At 51.2% G+C, this 21167-nt stretch overlaps 1 protein-coding gene across 1 annotated transcript in view; it reads right to left on the bottom strand.

The window, feature by feature from the left end:
- Positions 1-8575: 8575 nt before the first annotated feature.
- Positions 8576-21167, bottom strand: part of cyp21a2 (cytochrome P450, family 21, subfamily A, polypeptide 2) — a gene marked incomplete at both ends in the record, with an annotated part of 44327 nt that continues 31735 nt past the window's right edge. The window contains 3 exons of the mRNA XM_080541248.1: positions 8576-8823; positions 8918-9021; positions 9631-9797. Of these exons, the coding sequence (XP_080397374.1) occupies positions 8576-8823; positions 8918-9021; positions 9631-9797 (519 nt within the window). The remainder of the gene's footprint in view (positions 8824-8917; positions 9022-9630; positions 9798-21167) is intronic.

Genomic DNA, 21167 nt, shown 5'->3' with positions numbered 1-21167 from the left:
AGCTTCTTAGCTTCGACCTACAATGCAATGGTTGATCTTGTTTATGGGACTATATTCTGTGGCGGAAGGATATATGTATTCTGAAACGATTAATGATTGTAAATACATGAATTTAATGTTACAACTGTGTATTTTTTATAATATGTGGTGGCTGTTGTCGAAAAGCAATTTACCATTCGAGGGCGGGGGTTGTGGCACGAGGCGAAGCCGACTTTGTGACATGATTCCACAACCCCCGCCCTCGAATGGTAAATTGCTTTTTCCTGTACCAGTGGTAAATGAGTTGAATCAGCCCTTTGTAAATGTCCAGGTCAAGCTCTGTGACATCATCACCAGGTCAAGCTCTGTGACATCATCACCAGGTCAAGATCCTCTGTGACATCATCACCAGGTCAAGATCCTCTGTGACATCATCACCAGGTCAAGCTCCTCTGTGACATCATCACCAGGTCAAGCTCTGTGACATCATCACCAGGTCAAGCTCCTCTGTGACATCATCGTTTTGCACTCTCCACTATTGCTCTTAGCCAATAGTAATAATAACTTGTATTTGTATAGCGCTTTTCCTGCAAACGTTTCAGCTCCAAGTGCTCCAATCATTATATAATCATCATTTCTCAAGTAATCCTAATAACATGCCTAATAACATCCTAAACAAATTCCAATACGTCCAGAACTCTGCTGCCCGTCTGCTCACCTCCTCTCGCCACCGTGACCACATCAGCCCTGTCCTCCAAAACCTACACTGGCTCCCGGTCAAATACAGGATCCAATTCAAAATCCTACTCACCACTGACAATGCCATCAACAATCTGGCCTCCTCCTACCATGCCAACCTCGTCCCCCTCCACACCCCCTCAGGTCTGACGACCAAACCACCCTCAAGACCACCAGGACCAAGCTCCGGACCTGGGGTAATAGGGCCTTTTCAGATGCAGCCCCGTCCCTCTGGAACGCCCTCCCCAACCACATCAGACAGGCCAACACCCTCCCAACATTTAAACAGGCCCTCAAAACCCACCTCTTCAAGCTCGCCTTCACCAGTTAACCCTCTCCCCCTCCCCTTCCCATGTGTCCCCAGCACTACCTTAATTAGGCCCCTATACTTTCTTATATTTTTTGTTTCGTTTTATTATTATTACTCGATCTTCTCAGTTTGTTAACGTCTTTGAGTGTCTAGAAAAACGCTATATAAGTCAAATGTATTATTATTATTATTATTATTATTATTTAATTATTTAGTCATTTAAAGGCAATACTAAAAAGGTGGGTTTTTAGTCTTGACTTGAACAGATGTGCTGAGGTTGCATCCCTAATGTAAATTGGCAGTGCATTCCACAATTTGGGTGCATAAAATGAGAATGCAGCCTCACCAAATCTCTTCCTTTGTACATGTGGTACACAAAGAAAACCAGCGTCAGAAGAACTGAGAGCTCTATTGGGCTGATATGCTCGCCAAAGGTATTTCGGATATTCTGGTGCTGTGCCAGTGGGAGCTTTATAAACAAGCAGAAGGATCTTGAAATATATTCTGAACTTAACAGGAAGCCAGTGTAGAGTCTCTAAATAGGAGTTATATGAGCGCTTTGCTTGTTTTGGTTAAAACTCTCACTGCTGCATTTTGGACTAATTGCAGCTGGCCAATAGCTTTCTTTCTTTCTTTAGTAGAGAGAGAACATGGTCATTTTGGCCAACAGATAATATCATTACCATGATTACCATACCATTACCATAATATATACCATTGAGTAGGTGAAAGTTGACTAGGCTAGCATGGATAGCAAAAGAAAAGAAAGCCTCCATTACCTCACTGTGAGTTCCTGAATGTCCTGTACGGAAATTATATTAAAATAAATGACATGTTGATGGTTAATCTGTGTTTAACATACAAGTCTGTCCTTATACAGTTATGTTTAATTATCTATTTATTCCAAGCTCTTGTAAAATGTAATGACCTTGATTAGTGCTGTGGGATCATGCACGTCCCTTGATTGAGGTCACATCCTGTCGCAGGTTGTCTGTTTCCTGTGTGAGGTGAAACACAGCTTTTTGACTGCTGTCCAGCAGCCTATGTGTGGAGCGTCTGTCAGAGGAGCCGTCGTGCCATTTGACACCTGCCAAAATTAGTCCGGGCCATCAATGGCCCATCAAAATCGAATTGTTTGAACGCTGTTGCTATGCCGACGTGCATTCCGCACATTCCCAGACTAATCAGACAAATGCTGTGACGTTATTCTACCGCAGATGAATGTGTATCTGAAACTGGGAAGACAAGTGTAATCTTCTTGCACTGTGTGTGTGTGTGTGTACTCTGTAGTATGCAGTTATGGAATTATATTTATCACTGTGATGTGGGTTAACTAGCCAACTCCGTACTACGTTAGCGGAGGGAATTACATGTGAAATTAGCATGTTAGCTAAGTTCATATAAAATGTCCATACCTACATAAAAGCTATAGCTGACTAGTGAACCTGCATCAATCTTAATGCTATTCAAGTGTAAGAAGATTACATTTGTCTTCCCATTTTAAGATACACACAAAATTTGGCATGACAGTGTTAAATTCTGCCTAGTCCTATACTGTACTCTGACTAACAGAATTGACGATTAAAGCATTCTCTCAAGTTGCTTACACTTTTATTATAACTCCGTGTTGACCTTCTACATCCAGCTCTCCACATGGCTGTGTCACACTCAACTTCGTCCGTGCGGAAACAAACCTTATGTTTTAATACAATCCTATTGTAACATCCCTTTTCTTTTACTGAACTAAAAGATCCTATTGTAACATCCCTTTTCTTTTTCTGAACTAACAGGGAGCTAAACAGTAAACAGTGAACAACATAAACATCTTTCAAAACCATTTCTTTTTCTCTCTTTTTTTTTCTTCTTCTCTCGAACACACTGTGCGCTACACAACTCAGCTCACATAGTCCATGAGATATCCGGGTCTAGCAACTGCTCGACCCGATCTAGTGGTTACAGTCTGTGGGTCCCCTATGTCCCTGCCCGGAGTAGCAGTAGACTTTGGTGTGCTGTGGGTCTCTGGGCTCTGTGCCCCACTGGGCTCTGTGCCCCTGTCCCGTCTCAGGTGTCGTCGATTCCGTCGAAGGACAGCTCCGGTGTCCAGCTCCACTCTGTAGGATCTGTGGTCCACAGGCTGCACCACTGTCGCCTTTCTCCAGCTTGTGTGTGGTTCGAAGGGTTGAATTCTGACATGCTCTCCTGCTTTCAGCGTGTCCAAATCACTGGCTGTTCTGTCGTAGTACTTTGCTTGTCTCATTTGTCCTCGTCTCCCCTTGAGATGGAGTGTTGCGGTGATCCAACATTGCCAGGTATGGGTCCTCCCCTGCCACCTTGGCTTTCATCATGAGTCTCTTTGCCGTTTTGACCGCCGACTCGGCTTTCCCGTTGCTTTGAGGGTAGCCAGGGTATGACGTCCGGTGTTGAAATCCCCACAGCTGACTGAACCTATCGAACTCATGGGAAGAGTACTGTGGCCCATTATCTGAAACCACGACATCCGGGATCCCTTGACGAGCAAAGTGAGCCTTCAGCTTTCTTATCACTGTACTCGATTTTGTGTCAGGTAAATGGTCGACCTCCCAAAAGTTAGAATAGTAGTCAACCGTCAGTAGGTAATCCATGTTGTTATGGGTAAACAAGTCTGTCCCCACCTTGGCCCATGGCCTGCTCGGCACCTCGTGTGAGTGCAGTGTCTCTTTCCGCTGCTTTGTGTCCATTGCTCTGCAGACGTCACACTTGGATATGGCTGTCCTGATCTGCTCGGTCATTCCTGGCCAGTAGACGTATTCTCTCGCCCGTCTGAGACAACCCTCTACTCCCAGGTGAGTAGAGTGTATGCGGTGAGTGATGTCGCTTTGTAGTGTGTCTGGAATCACAACTCTCTCTCCTCTGAAGACGATTTCGTCCTGAACACTCAGCTCCTCTTGCACCGAGTGATAGTGTCTGAGATCTATTGGTGTGTCTCTCTTATTCTTCGGCCATCCCTTCAGTATGATTTCACTTAACCTCTGTAGGGTGTCATCGTCTCGGGTCGCAGAGCGTATTGTGCTGAGTCTCGCCTCTGAGATTGGTACGTAGTCCACCATATTAACTGTCTCTATCTCAGCTTCCAATGACCCCGCGCCTGAGCTCTCAGGCAGGTACGCTCTGCTCAATGTATCTGCGAGCACCATGTCACGTCCGGGAACGTATGTCACCTCTATCTCATATGACTGAAGCCGCAGCAACATCCTCTGCAGTCGCTTGGGTGCAATCAGCAGTGGCTTCCTGACGATGTTCTCCAGAGGCTTGTGGTCGCTCTGTACAGTCACTTTCCGGCCGTACGTGTACTGATGGAATTTCTCTGCGCCAAAGACGATGGCCAGACATTCTTTTTCAATTTGGGCGTAGCCCTTTTCTGTCTGAGTCAGCGCCCTGCTCGCAAACGCCACCGGTTTTCCACCTTGGGTCAGTGCTGCTCCGAGTCCCGTTTCTGACGCGTCACACTGCAGCGTAAGTTCCTGCTTGGGGTCATAGTACTTGAGTACTGGCGCTTTGGCTATCTTGTCCTTCAGCCTGCCGAATGCTTCCTCTTGCACATCTGTCCACTCCCATATGCTGTCTCTATGGGTGAGCTGTCTCAGTATCTCACAGTCGTCTGATAGGTGTTGGTAGAACTTAGCCAGGTAATTCACCATGCCGACTAGTCTCTGTATGCCTTTCACGTCTGTGGGCCTCGGCATGTTTCTCACTGCTCGAACCTTCTCAGCGTCGACTTTCAGCCCCTCTGCTGTCAGTACGTGTCCGATGTATGGTACCTCTTGCTGTCTCAATCTGAGCTTATCTGCATTCAGTTTTATGTTCCTCTCCTTGCATCTGGTGAGGAACTGTCTCAATTTCCTGTCGTGGTCTTTGTCAGCCATCTCTTGTGTGTCCCCTTCTCCCGTGATGAGGATATCGTCTGCGATAATGTATATGCCTGGCAGCCCCTCCAGCGCCAGGGTCAGCTTCTGCTGGAATATCTCCGGAGCCGGACTTATCCCCATTGGCATCCTGAACCACCTATATCTGCCAAATGGTGTGGCAAACGTTGTCAGATAGCTCGACTCCTCCTCCAGTTTCACATGCCAGAATCCATGTTTGACATCACAGACTGTAAACACCTTTGCTCTCGACAGGTCTGGGAGAACATCTTCTATGGTGGGCAGGGGAAAATGGCTGCGCTTCAGTGTCTTGTTGAGTGGTCGCGGGTCTATGCACACTCCATTCGGCTTCTGCACCGTAACCAAACTACTAATCCAATCTGTGCTCTTTTCCACAGGAGTGATGATCTCTCTCTCTTGTAGATCTCTCAACTCTCCCTTGAGTGATGTCATCATAGCCACCGGAACTCGTCGTTTGGGGAGTTTAACTGGCTCCACCCTCTTGTCGATCTCGATTCGATACTCTCCGTCCAGGCAGCCGTCGCCTGTGAACACATCTCCATACTCCCTCTTTATTTGTTCCATAGTCAGTTCTCTCTCAGGTGTTGTTTCGTCCCTCACAATGCTGTCGATGGCTAGTATGTTCTCGTATTCCACTTTTATCAGCTTCATTGCTTCGCTCGCCTTCCTGCCAAGCAGTAGCAATTTGCAGTCCTCTTCTACTACTACAAACTCCAACTGGTACAGTTTATGGTTTCTTGGGTTCCTCATCTTAACCTTACATTTTCCCAGTGGGTGCAGCTTGGACTTGTTGTACATCACCAGCACTTTCTTTGTACTTTCTAGCTTTGTGTCTGGATTAAGCAGGTTAATCGGGATAACATTACATGTGGCCCCACAATCTATCTGGAACCTCACAAGCTCTCTGCCTACTAGCATTCCTGCAAACAGCTGGCTGTGCCTGGCCTTGTCATTTCGGTCTTCAGTAGTCTGTCTCCCTCTTGTGGTGATACTCATGACGTCCTCATATTCCTCTTCACTATCCTGGTCAGTCATCTGGTGCACTTTCCGTGTTCTTTTGTCATATTTTTTCTCTTTCTCCAGTTTGGATTTACATTTAACTGCAAAGTGATTTTCTTTACCACATTTCTTGCAGCTCTTTCCGTAGGCTGGACATTTTGCCTTGCTCCTTTCATGTGTCATCCCACAGAACTTGCATGACACTGTATCCAACTCCTGCCCTTCTGCCTGTTTCATCATGTGTACCTCCTCCACGCTATTCCCTGAGAGGGTTTTGCTATTTTCACGAGACAACTCTGTGGCCCTGCACATGTGTAGACATTTTTTCTCACTGGTTCTCCAGCTGCACAACCGCGGAGAGAAATGCGCTACAGAGAGTCGTGAGAACAGCCCAGAAGATCACCGGCGCCCCCCTCCCCTCTCTGGAAGAGCTGTACAACACACGCTGTCTCAGGAAGGCCTCCAAGATCTCCAGAGACCCAACCCACCCTGGGTACGAACACTTTGCCCGGCTGCCCTCGAAAAGGCGGTACAGGACCATGGCCGCAAGGACAAACAGACTGAAGCTCAGCTTCTACCCCAGGGCCATCCAGGCCCTGAACACAGCAAAGACCTAGGTTCTGGGCGCTGGACAGTCTGGACGGATTGATGGCAGCTGCTGGATTGAAAAAATCAGGTGTAGTGCTGAGGCACAAATGTGTACATTTCAAGCCTGCAAACTGCGACACTTTAAATGAATGTACAATAACACTATGTGCAATATGACAACCCTAGTCGTCTTATCTGTACAGTATAGTATAGTGGATAGTGTACATAGCCTTTATGTATGTAAACCAGCTCCTTTCCCTTCTTGTTTTTTTTGGGGGTTTTTTCTTTCCTAGCACCAGGGGAGCCACCCCTCCCAAATTTCGTTGTTTGGTACCTGTACTATAGCAATGACAATAAAGACCATTCATTCATTCATTCATTCATTCATTTTTCCAGTGTTAACTTCTCTTCTCTTAGCAGCCTCTCTTTCAGCCCTGCATCGTTGCCAGCACATACTATTCTGTCACGTATGAGCGAGTCCTTTATTTCTCCAAAGTTACATGTACTGGCTAACACTTTGAGATCAGTAACATACGAGTCAATGCCTTCTTTCTGACTGACCTTGATTTCTCGTGAAAAAACGATATCTTTCTACTGTCTCGTTCACTTTGGGATTGCAATGTTCATCAAATGCGGTGATCAAGTCCAACAGTTTCCTCCTAGCCGAAGTTCTGTCACTCATCAACGTTTCACAGAGCTCCCTACCCGCCTCTCCAATGGGGTAGTAGAACAGCTTCACACTCACATTTTCGGTCGCATCTGGCATAGAAAGTTCCAAGTAGAGTGTAAACTCCTCCTTCCACGATTTCCACGTCTTCGCCAGGTTTCCAGAGTCCAAGCATAGCGTCTGTGGAGGTCTCAGTCCTTCCATCTTTTCCGCTTTTACTGGAATCACTTCTGCGGGAGTTTCTGCTTCCCCTCTGTCCATCCGCCGGTATTGCTAACCAGCTAGTTAGCTCCGATGCTAGGCTATTCCTCACTGTAGCAAAGTTCGGTTTTCTCACGTCAGGAACGTGTCCACCTCGCTGTCACCATGTTAAATTCTGCCTAGTCCTATACTGTACTCTGACTAACAGAATTGACGATTAAAGCATTCTCTCAAGTTGCTTACACTTTTATTTTAACTCCGTGTTGACCTTCTACATCCAGCTCTCCACATAGCTGTGTCACACTCAACTTATGTTTTAATACAATCCTATTGTAACAGACAGAGCCTCAGTCTCCTCTATGATGAACTCATGAAGACACAGACTGGGTGTTCAGAGAATGAACATGACAGTTGTGTTAAGTTAAACAACAAAATATTGATTGAGAAAAGTGGATTTATACTTACTTTGATTTCCAGTTTTTTCTGCTCTCTTTCTTGGAGAAGCCTCTTATGTTCCTCCCTCTGTTTCTCAAAATACACTCACTGACCACATTATTAGGAACACTATACTAATACTGAATAGGGCCTCCCTCTAATACCCACCCACGGTTGTAGATCAAAAGACAGAAAACTGTTCAGATCGCTTTAAGGCACACAAGGGTTCAGTAATGAGGTAACTAAAAACAGTTCAGTATTGACTTTCATGTGGTCATTTATTGAATTATTCATTGTTAAAAGTGTCCTCATTATAATCCTCATAATCACCATGCAATATATTTATCAAGCACAGCTTCTTTTTTTCTTTTTTTTTACAGTTTTCAATATCTGCACAATATACTGTACTATATAATATAATATATATAACTATATATATTATATTATATAGTCATACACTAACTGTGGCAGGCTAAGCACAGCCCTCCTGATCCATAAACTCCAGTGTATCCGTATTCCATATCGCATTGACTGCTGTAACTGAACTGATTCACTTACTTAGACAAATGTATATGTTGTAAGTCGCTTTGGATAAAGGTGTCTGCTAAATGTCCAAAATGTAAAATGTAACAACAAAAGTGCGTACTAACTAGATCCTGATGATTGATATAATACTACGACTTTACAAACTAGTCAAACCCCAGGTCTTGGAGGTGCTACGACTTTACAAACGAGTCAAACCCCAGGTCTTGGATGTGCTATGACTTTGTAAGACTTGACTTTGAGCACCACACTAGCAACTCCTTTCAGGTCTGGCAGAGAGGCCTCATCTTCAGGAAGGAGAAACTGGAAATCCCGCAGCAAGTAGGCAGTGAACAGAAAGAGTTCCATTTTGGCAACAGACTCCCCCAGGCACAGTCGGGCCCCCCCTCCGAAAGGCAAGAGACCACGCGTAGAGGCCCCCCCGCCCTCCAGAAAGCGCTCTGAAAGACAGAAGGGGCTACTGTTAGCTTTACTGTTAGCTTTACAGGAAATGCGCTCGCCAAGTGAAAGGAACGTACTGAACATTTCAAGCACCTGGTTTGAAGGTGTGAGGGTCCGTCCACACTGCAGGGTCGTGGTGCGCCGCAAACAGGTTAGGGATGATGACTGTGTTCTCAGGGATGAAGTAACCTGCAATACTGGACACACACAGAACGGAATCTGATCAAACACATAGGTTTGCCCTGAAAAAGGTAGGGAAGGAAATAGGCGAGACATCCATTTACAGTGTTACTGTGAAGTGTATGCTGCCACACTGCAAAAAGTAAATCTAAGTAAGATGGAAAATCTTATGAAATGAAAAAGCATTATATGCTTATTTTTTGCCTGACTGCACTAGTTTTAAGGTATCTAATTTACTTCTTAAATTATCTTTAATCTGGACAATCTTCCTGTTCTGTTGGCAGATCATTTTGCTTATTTTAAGTAATATGTCCCCCCTTTTTGGTGAGGCTGCATTCTCATGTTATGCTCCAGATTGTGGAATGCACTGCCAGTTTACATTAGGGATGCAACCTCAGCACATATGGTCAAGTCAAGACTAAAAACCCATCTTTTTAATATTGCCTTTAAATGACAAAATAATAACATTATGATTACATAATGATTGGAGCACTTTGAGCGGCAACGTTTGCAGGAAAAAACGCTATACAAATAAAAGTTTATTGTATATGTATTATTATTGTTATTATTTTATTGCTTTTTTCCCCTTGTTTTTGAGATGTGACAGTTTGCAGGGGGCTGCTCACCTGCTGTTCCTGACGGCACGGTGGGGGACAGCCAGGGGGGCCACGGGCCGGAGTCTGAGCACCTCGCTGATCACAGCACACAGGACAGGCAGGCGGTGGCGGTCACTGTACTTAGGGTAGCGACCCGCCAGCACCGTGCACAACTCCTCATACACTCTACACTGCACCTGGAGGGAGGGGGGAGTCATTATACACTCTACACTGCACCTGGAGGGAGGGGGGAGTCATTATACACTCTACACTGCACCTGGAGGGAGGGGGGAGTCATTATACACTCTACACTGCACCTGGAGGGGGGGGGAGTCATTATACACTCTGCACTGCACCTGGAGGGAGGGGGAGTCATTATACACTCTACACTGCACCTGGAGGGAGGGGGAGTCATTATACACTCTACACTGCACCTGGAGGGGGGGGGAGTCATTATACACTCTACACTGCACCTGGAGGGAGGGGGGGAGTCATTATACACTCTACACTGCACCTGGAGGGAGGGGGGGAGTCATTATACACTCTACACTGCACCTGGAGGGGGGGGGAGTCATTATACACTCTACACTGCACCTGGAGGGAGGGGGGGAGTCATTATACACTCTACACTGCACCTGGAGGGGGGGGGAGTCATTATACACTCTACACTGCACCTGGAGGGAGGGGGGGAGTCATTATACACTCTACACTGCACCTGGAGGGAGGGGGGGGAGTCATTATACACTCTACACTGCACCTGGAGGGAGGGGGGGAGTCATTATACACTCTACACTGCACCTGGAGGGAGGGGGAGTCATTATACACTCTACACTGCACCTGGAGGGAGGGGGAGTCATTATACACTCTACACTGCACCTGGAGGGAGGGGGGGAGTCATTATACACTCTACACTGCACCTGGAGGGGGGGGAGTCATTATACACTCTACACTGCACCTGGAGGGAGGGGGGGGGGGAGTCATTATACACTCTACACTGCACCTGGAGGGAGGGGGAGTCATTATACACTCTACACTGCACCTGGAGGGGGGGGGAGTCATTATACACTCTACACTGCACCTGGAGGGAGGGGGGGGAGTCATTATACACTCTACACTGCACCTGGAGGGGGGGGGGGAGTCATTATACACTCTACACTGCACCTGGAGGGGGGGGGGGAGTCATTATACACTCTACACTGCACCTGGAGGGAGGGGGGAGTCATTATACACTCTACACTGCACCTGGAGGGAGGGGGGGGAGTCATTATACACTCTACACTGCACCTGGAGGGGGGGGGGGGAGTCATTATACACTCTACACTGCACCTGGAGGGAGGGGGGGAGTCATTATACACTCTACACTGCACCTGGAGGGAGGGGGGGGAGTCATTATACACTCTACACTGCACCTGGAGGGAGGGGGAGTCATTATACACTCTACACTGCACCTGGAGGGAGGGGGGAGTCATTATACACTCTACACTGCACCTGGAGGGAGGGGGGAGTCATTATACACTCTACACTGCACCTGGAGGGAGGGGGGGAGTCATTATACACTCTACACTGCACCTGGAGGGAGGGGGGGGAGTCATTATACACTCTACACTGCACCTGGAGGGGGGGGGAGTCATTATACACTCTACACTGCACCTGGAGGGAGGGGGGGGAGTCATTATACACTGTACACTGCACCTGGAGGGGGGGGAGTCATTATACACTCTACACTGCACCTGGAGGGAGGGGGGGGAGTCATTATACACTGTACACTGCACCTGGAGGGGGGGGGGGGAGTCATTATACACTCTACACTGCACCTGGAGGGAGGGGGGAGTCATTATACACTCTACACTGCACCTGGAGGGAGGGGGGAGTCATTATATACTCTACACTGCACCTGGAGGGAGGGGGGAGTCATTATACACTCTACACTGCACCTGGAGGGAGGGGGGGGAGTCATTATACACTCTACACTGCACCTGGAGGGAGGGGGGAGTCATTATACACTCTACACTGCACCTGGAGGGAGGGGGGAGTCATTATACACTCTACACTGCACCTGGAGGGAGGGGGGAGTCATTATACACTCTACACTGCACCTGGAGGGAGGGGGGGGAGTCATTATACACTCTACACTGCACCTGGAGGGGGGGGAGTCATTATACACTCTACACTGCACCTGGAGGGGGGGGGGAGTCATTATACACTCTACACTGCACCTGGAGGGAGGGGGGAGTCATTATACACTCTACACTGCACCTGGAGGGGGGGGGGGAGTCATTATACACTCTACACTGCACCTGGAGGGGGGGGGGTCATTATACACTCTACACTGCACCTGGAGGGAGGGGGGGAGTCATTATACACTCTACACTGCACCTGGAGGGGGGGGGGGAGTCATTATACACTCTACACTGCACCTGGAGGGAGGGGGAGTCATTATACACTCTACACTGCACCTGGAGGGGGGGGGAGTCATTATACACTCTACACTGCACCTGGAGGGAGGGGGGAGTCATTATACACTCTACACTGCACCTGGAGGGGGGGGGAGTCATTATACACTCTACACTGCACCTGGAGGGAGGGGGGGGAGTCATTATACACTCTACACTGCACCTGGAGGGGGGGGGAGTCATTATACACTGTACACTGCACCTGGAGGGAGGGGGGGGGGAGTCATTATACACTCTACACTGCACCTGGAGGGAGGGGGGAGTCATTATACACTCTACACTGCACCTGGAGGGAGGGGGGAGTCATTATACACTCTACACTGCACCTGGAGGGGGGGGGAGTCATTATACACTCTACACTGCACCTGGAGGGAGGGGGAGTCATTATACACTCTACACTGCACCTGGAGGGAGGGGGGGAGTCATTATACACTCTACACTGCACCTGGAGGGGGGGGGGAGTCATTATACACTCTACACTGCACCTGGAGGGAGGGGGGGAGTCATTATACACTCTACACTGCACCTGGAGGGAGGGGGGAGTCATTATACACTCTACACTGCACCTGGAGGGAGGGGGGGAGTCATTATACACTCTACACTGCACCTGGAGGGAGGGGGGAGTCATTATACACTCTACACTGCACCTGGAGGGAGGGGGGGGGAGTCATTATACACTCTACACTGCACCTGGAGGGAGGGGGGGGGAGTCATTATACACTCTACACTGCACCTGGAGGGAGGGGGAGTCATTATACACTCTACACTGCACCTGGAGGGGGGGGGGAGTCATTATACACTCTACACTGCACCTGGAGGGAGGGGGGGAGTCATTATACACTCTACACTGCACCTGGAGGGAGGGGGGGGAGTCATTATACACTCTACACTGCACCTGGAGGGAGGGGGGGAGTCATTATACACTCTACACTGCACCTGGAGGGAGGGGGGGAGTCATTATACACTCTACACTGCACCTGGAGGGAGGGGGGGAGTCATTATACACTCTACACTGCACCTGGAGGGGGGGGGAGTCATTATACACTCTACACTGCACCTGGAGGGGGGGGGAGTCATTATACACTCTACACTGCACCTGGAGGGAGGGGGGGGAGTCATTATACACTCTACACTGCACCTGGAGGGGGGGGGAGTCATTATACACTCTACACTGCACCTGGAGGGAGGGGGGGAGTCATTATACACTCTACACTGCACCTGGAGGGGGGGGGGAGTCATTATACACTCTACACTGCACCTGGAGGGAGGGGGAGGAGTCATTATACACTCTACACTGCACCTGGAGGGAGGGGGGGGAGTCATTATACACTCTACACTGCACCTGGAGGGAGGGGGGAGTCATTATACACTCTACACTGCACCTGGAGGGAGGGGGGGGGAGTCATTATACACTCTACACTGCACCTGGAGGGAGGGGGGAGTCATTATACACTCTACACTGCACCTGGAGGGAGGGGGGGGAGTCATTATACACTCTACACTGCACCTGGAGGGAGGGGGGAGTCATTATACACTCTACACTGCACCTGGAGGGGGGGGGGGAGTCATTATACACTCTACACTGCACCTGGAGGGAGGGGGGGAGTCATTATACACTCTACACTGCACCTGGAGGGAGGGGGGAGTCATTATACACTCTACACTGCACCTGGAGGGGGGGGGGGAGTCATTATACACTCTACACTGCACCTGGAGGGGGGGGGAGTCATTATACACTCTACACTGCACCTGGAGGGGGGGGGGGAGTCATTATACACTCTACACTGCACCTGGAGGGAGGGGGGAGTCATTATACACTCTACACTGCACCTGGAGGGGGGGGGAGTCATTATACACTCTACACTGCACCTGGAGGGAGGGGGGGAGTCATTATACACTCTACACTGCACCTGGAGGGAGGGGGGAGTCATTATACACTCTACACTGCACCTGGAGGGGGGGGGGGGAGTCATTATACACTCTACACTGCACCTGGAGGGGGGGGGAGTCATTATACACTCTACACTGCACCTGGAGGGGGGGGGGAGTCATTATACACTCTACACTGCACCTGGAGGGAGGGGGGAGTCATTATACACTCTACACTGCACCTGGAGGGAGGGGGGGAGTCATTATACACTCTACACTGCACCTGGAGGGAGGGGGGGAGTCATTATACACTCTACACTGCACCTGGAGGGGGGGGGGAGTCATTATACACTCTACACTGCACCTGGAGGGGGGGGGGGAGTCATTATACACTCTACACTGCACCTGGAGGGAGGGGGGAGTCATTATACACTCTACACTGCACCTGGAGGGGGGGGGGGGAGTCATTATACACTCTACACTGCACCTGGAGGGAGGGGGGAGTCATTATACACTCTACACTGCACCTGGAGGGAGGGGGGGGAGTCATTATACACTCTACACTGCACCTGGAGGGAGGGGGGGAGTCATTATACACTCTACACTGCACCTGGAGGGGGGGGGGAGTCATTATACACTCTACACTGCACCTGGAGGGAGGGGGGGAGTCATTATACACTCTACACTGCACCTGGAGGGGGGGGGGAGTCATTATACACTCTACACTGCACCTGGAGGGAGGGGGGGAGTCATTATACACTCTACACTGCACCTGGAGGGGGGGGGGAGTCATTATACACTCTACACTGCACCTGGAGGGGGGGGGAGTCATTATACACTCTACACTGCACCTGGAGGGAGGGGGGGGAGTCATTATACACTCTACACTGCACCTGGAGGGAGGGGGGGGAGTCATTATACACTCTACACTGCACCTGGAGGGAGGGGGGGGAGTCATTATACACTCTACACTGCACCTGGAGGGAGGGGGGGGAGTCATTATACACTCTACACTGCACCTGGAGGGAGGGGGGGAGTCATTATACACTCTACACTGCACCTGGAGGGAGGGGGGGAGTCATTATACACTCTACACTGCACCTGGAGGGAGGGGGGAGTCATTATACACTCTACACTGCACCTGGAGGGAGGGGGGGGAGTCATTATACACTCTACACTGCACCTGGAGGGAGGGGGGGAGTCATTATACACTCTACACTGCACCTGGAGGGAGGGGGGAGTCATTATACACTCTACACTGCACCTGGAGGGAGGGGGGGGTCATTATACACTCTACACTGCACCTGGAGGGAGGGGGGGGAGTCATTATACACTCTACACTGCACCTGGAGGGAGGGGGGGAGTCATTATACACTCTACACTGCACCTGGAGGGAGGGGGGGAGTCATTATACACTCTACACTGCACCTGGAGGGAGGGGGGGAGTCATTATACACTCTACACTGCACCTGGAGGGAGGGGGGGAGTCATTATACACTCTACACTGCACCTGGAGGGGGGGGGGAGTCATTATACACTCTACACTGCACCTGGAGGGAGGGGGGGGAGTCATTATACACTCTACACTGCACCTGGAGGGGGGGGGGAGTCATTATACACTCTACACTGCACCTGGAGGGAGGGGGGGAGTCATTATACACTCTACACTGCACCTGGAGGGAGGGGGGGAGTCATTATACACTCTACACTGCACCTGGAGGGAGGGGGGAGTCATTATACACTCTACACTGCACCTGGAGGGAGGGGGGGGAGTCATTATACACTCTACACTGCACCTGGAGGGAGGGGGGAGTCATTATACACTCTACACTGCACCTGGAGGGGAGGGGGGGGAGTCATTATACACTCTACACTGCACCTGGAGGGAGGGGGGGAGTCATTATACACTCTACACTGCACCTGGAGGGGGGGGGGAGTCATTATACACTCTACACTGCACCTGGAGGGAGGGGGGAGTCATTATACACTCTACACTGCACCTGGAGGGAGGGGGGAGTCATTATACACTCTACACTGCACCTGGAGGGAGGGGGGGAGTCATTATACACTCTACACTGCACCTGGAGGGAGGGGGGGAGTCATTATACACTCTACACTGCACCTGGAGGGGGGGGGGGAGTCATTATACACTCTACACTGCACCTGGAGGGGGGGGGGGTCATTATACACTCTACACTGCACCTGGAGGGAGGGGGGGGTCATTATACACTCTACACTGCACCTGGAGGGAGGGGGGGGAGTCATTATACACTCTACACTGCACCTGGAGGGAGGGGGGGAGTCATTATACACTCTACACTGCACCTGGAGGGAGGGGGGGAGTCATTATACACTCTACACTGCACCTGGAGGGAGGGGGGGAGTCATTATACACTCTACACTGCACCTGGAGGGAGGGGGGAGTCATTATACACTCTACACTGCACCTGGAGGGAGGGGGGGAGTCATTATACACTCTACACTGCACCTGGAGGGAGGGGGGGAGTCATTATACACTCTACACTGCACCTGGAGGGAGGGGGAGTCATTATACACTCTACACTGCACCTGGAGGGAGGGGGGGAGTCATTATACACTCTACACTGCACCTGGAGGGGGGGGGGGAGTCATTATACACTCTACACTGCACCTGGAGGGGGGGGGAGTCATTATACACTCTACACTGCACCTGGAGGGAGGGGGGGAGTCATTATACACTCTACACTGCACCTGGAGGGAGGGGGGGAGTCATTATACACTCTACACTGCACCTGGAGGGGGGGGGGAGTCATTATACACTCTACACTGCACCTGGAGGGAGGGGGGGAGTCATTATACACTCTACACTGCACCTGGAGGGAGGGGGGAGTCATTATACACTCTACACTGCACCTGGAGGGAGGGGGGGAGTCATTATACACTCTACACTGCACCTGGAGGAGGAGGGGGGAGTCATTATACACTCTACACTGCACCTGGAGGGAGGGGGGGAGTCATTATACACTCTACACTGCACCTGGAGGGAGGGGGGGAGTCATTATACACTCTACACTGCACCTGGAGGGAGGGGGGGGAGTCATTATACACTCTACACTGCACCTGGAGGGAGGGGGGGAGTCATTATACACTCTACACTGCACCTGGAGGGGGGGGGGAGTCATTATACACTCTACACTGCACCTGGAGGGAGGGGGGAGTCATTATACACTCTACACTGCACCTGGAGGGAGGGGGGGAGTCATTATACACTCTACACTGCACCTGGAGGGAGGGGGGAGTCATTATACACTCTACACTGCACCTGGAGGGAGGGGGGAGTCATTATACACTCTACACTGCACCTGGAGGGAGGGGGGGGAGTCATTATACACTCTACACTGCACCTGGAGGGAGGGGGGGAGTCATTATACACTCTACACTGCACCTGGAGGGAGGGGGGGGAGTCATTATACACTCTACACTGCACCTGGAGGGGAGGGGGGGAGTCATTATACACTCTACACTGCACCTGGAGGGAGGGGGGGGGAGTCATTATACACTCTACACTGCACCTGGAGGGAGGGGGGGAGTCATTATACACTCTACACTGCACCTGGAGGGAGGGGGGGAGTCATTATACACTCTACACTGCACCTGGAGGGAGGGGGGGGAGTCATTATACACTCTACACTGCACCTGGAGGGGGGGGGGGGAGTCATTATACACTCTACACTGCACCTGGAGGGAGGGGGGGAGTCATTATACACTCTACACTGCACCTGGAGGGAGGGGGGGAGTCATTATACACTCTACACTGCACCTGGAGGGAGGGGGGGGAGTCATTATACACTCTACACTGCACCTGGAGGGAGGGGGGGAGTCATTATACACTCTACACTGCACCTGGAGGGAGGGGGGAGTTCATTATACACTCTACACTGCACCTGGAGGGGGGGGGGGAGTCATTATACACTCTACACTGCACCTGGAGGGGGGGGGAGTCATTATACACTCTACACTGCACCTGGAGGGAGGGGGGGAGTCATTATACACTCTACACTGCACCTGGAGGGGGGGGGGAGTCATTATACACTCTACACTGCACCTGGAGGGAGGGGGGAGTCATTATACACTCTACACTGCACCTGGAGGGAGGGGGGGAGTCATTATACACTCTACACTGCACCTGGAGGGAGGGGGGGGAGTCATTATACACTCTACACTGCACCTGGAGGGAGGGGGGAGTCATTATACACTCTACACTGCACCTGGAGGGAGGGGGGAGTCATTATACACTCTACACTGCACCTGGAGGGGGGGGGGGAGTCATTATACACTCTACACTGCACCTGGAGGGGGGGGGGAGTCATTATACACTCTACACTGCACCTGGAGGGAGGGGGGAGTCATTATACACTCTACACTGCACCTGGAGGGGGGGGGGAGTCATTATACACTCTACACTGCACCTGGAGGGAGGGGGAGTCATTATACACTCTACACTGCACCTGGAGGGAGGGGGGGAGTCATTATACACTCTACACTGCACCTGGAGGGAGGGGGGGAGTCATTATACACTCTACACTGCACCTGGAGGGAGGGGGGAGTCATTATACACTCTACACTGCACCTGGAGGGGGGGGGAGTCATTATACACTCTACACTGCACCTGGAGGGAGGGGGGGGAGTCATTATACACTCTACACTGCACCTGGAGGGAGGGGGGGAGTCATTATACACTCTACACTGCACCTGGAGGGAGGGGGGGAGTCATTATACACTCTACACTGCACCTGGAGGGGGGGGGGAGTCATTATACACTCTACACTGCACCTGGAGGGAGGGGGGAGTCATTATACACTCTACACTGCACCTGGAGGGAGGGGGGGAGTCATTATACACTCTACACTGCACCTGGAGGGGGGGGGGAGTCATTATACACTCTACACTGCACCTGGAGGGAGGGGGGGGTCATTATACACTCTACACTGCACCTGGAGGGGGGGGGAGTCATTATACACTCTACACTGCACCTGGAGGGAGGGGGGGGAGTCATTATACACTCTACACTGCACCTGGAGGGAGGGGGGGGGAGTCATTATACACTCTACACTGCACCTGGAGGGAGGGGGGGAGTCATTATACACTCTACACTGCACCTGGAGGGAGGGGGGGAGTCATTATACACTCTACACTGCACCTGGAGGGAGGGGGGAGTCATTATACACTCTACACTGCACCTGGAGGGAGGGGGGGGAGTCATTATACACTCTACACTGCACCTGGAGGGAGGGGGGGAGTCATTATACACTCTACACTGCACCTGGAGGGAGGGGGGAGTCATTATACACTCTACACTGCACCTGGAGGGAGGGGGGGAGTCATTATACACTCTACACTGCACCTGGAGGGAGGGGGGGAGTCATTATACACTCTACACTGCACCTGGAGGGAGGGGAGTCATTATACACTCTACACTGCACCTGGAGGGAGGGGGGAGTCATTATACACTCTACACTGCACCTGGAGGGAGGGGGGAGTCATTATACACTCTACACTGCACCTGGAGGGGGGGGGAGTCATTATACACTCTACACTGCACCTGGAGGGAGGGGGGAGTCATTATACACTCTACACTGCACCTGGAGGGGGGGGAGTCATTATACACTCTACACTGCACCTGGAGGGAGGGGGGGAGTCATTATACACTCTACACTGCACCTGGAGGGGGGGGAGTCATTATACACTCTACACTGCACCTGGAGGGGGGGGGGAGTCATTATACACTCTACACTGCACCTGGAGGGAGGGGGGAGTCATTATACACTCTACACTGCACCTGGAGGGATTGCACCTGGAGGGAGGGGGAGTCATTATACACTCTACACTGCACCTGGAGGGGGGGGAGTCATTATACACTCTACACTGCACCTGGAGGGAGGGGGGGGAGTCATTATACACTCTACACTGCACCTGGAGGGAGGGGGGGGAGTCATTATACACTCTACACTGCACCTGGAGGGAGGGGGGAGTCATTATACACTCTACACTGCACCTGGAGGGAGGGGGGGAGTCATTATACACTCTACACTGCACCTGGAGGGGGGGGGAGTCATTATACACTCTACACTGCACCTGGAGGGGGGGGGAGTCATTATACACTCTACACTGCACCTGGAGGGAGGGGGGGGAGTCATTATACACTCTACACTGCACCTGGAGGGGGGGGGGAGTCATTATACACTCTACACTGCACCTGGAGGGGGGGGGGGAGTCATTATACACTCTACACTGCACCTGGAGGGAGGGGGGAGTCATTATACACTCTACACTGCACCTGGAGGGAGGGGGGAGTCATTATACACTCTACACTGCACCTGGAGGGAGGGGGGAGTCATTATACACTCTACACTGCACCTGGAGGGAGGGGGAGTCATTATACACTCTACACTGCACCTGGAGGGAGGGGGGAGTCATTATACACTCTACACTGCACCTGGAGGGAGGGGGGGAGTCATTATACACTCTACACTGCACCTGGAGGGGGGGGGAGTCATTATACACTCTACACTGCACCTGGAGGGAGGGGGGGAGTCATTATACACTGTACACTGCACCTGGAGGGGGGGGAGTCATTATACACTCTACACTGCACCTGGAGGGAGGGGGGAGTCATTATACACTGTACACTGCACCTGGAGGGGGGGGGGAGTCATTATACACTCTACACTGCACCTGGAGGGAGGGGGGGGAGTCATTATACACTCTACACTGCACCTGGAGGGAGGGGAGTCATTATACACTCTACACTGCACCTGGAGGGGGGGGGAGTCATTATACACTCTACACTGCACCTGGAGGGAGGGGGGAGTCATTATACACTCTACACTGCACCTGGAGGGAGGGGGGAGTCATTATACACTCTACACTGCACCTGGAGGGAGGGGGGAGTCATTATACACTCTACACTGCACCTGGAGGGAGGGGGGAGTCATTATACACTCTACACTGCACCTGGAGGGAGGGGGGAGTCATTATACACTCTACACTGCACCTGGAGGGGGGGGGAGTCATTATACACTCTACACTGCACCTGGAGGGAGGGGGGGAGTCATTATACACTCTACACTGCACCTGGAGGGGGGGGGGAGTCATTATACACTCTACACTGCACCTGGAGGGAGGGGGGGAGTCATTATACACTCTACACTGCACCTGGAGGGAGGGGGGAGTCATTATACACTCTACACTGCACCTGGAGGGGGG

This window comes from Nansenia antarctica (genome assembly GCF_963989245.1).
Source record: "Nansenia antarctica genome assembly, chromosome: 10".
NCBI lineage: Eukaryota > Metazoa > Chordata > Actinopteri > Argentiniformes > Microstomatidae > Nansenia > Nansenia antarctica.
The sequence above is the reverse complement of the archived record's forward strand: the minus strand, read 5'-3'. Positions and strand labels throughout refer to the sequence as shown.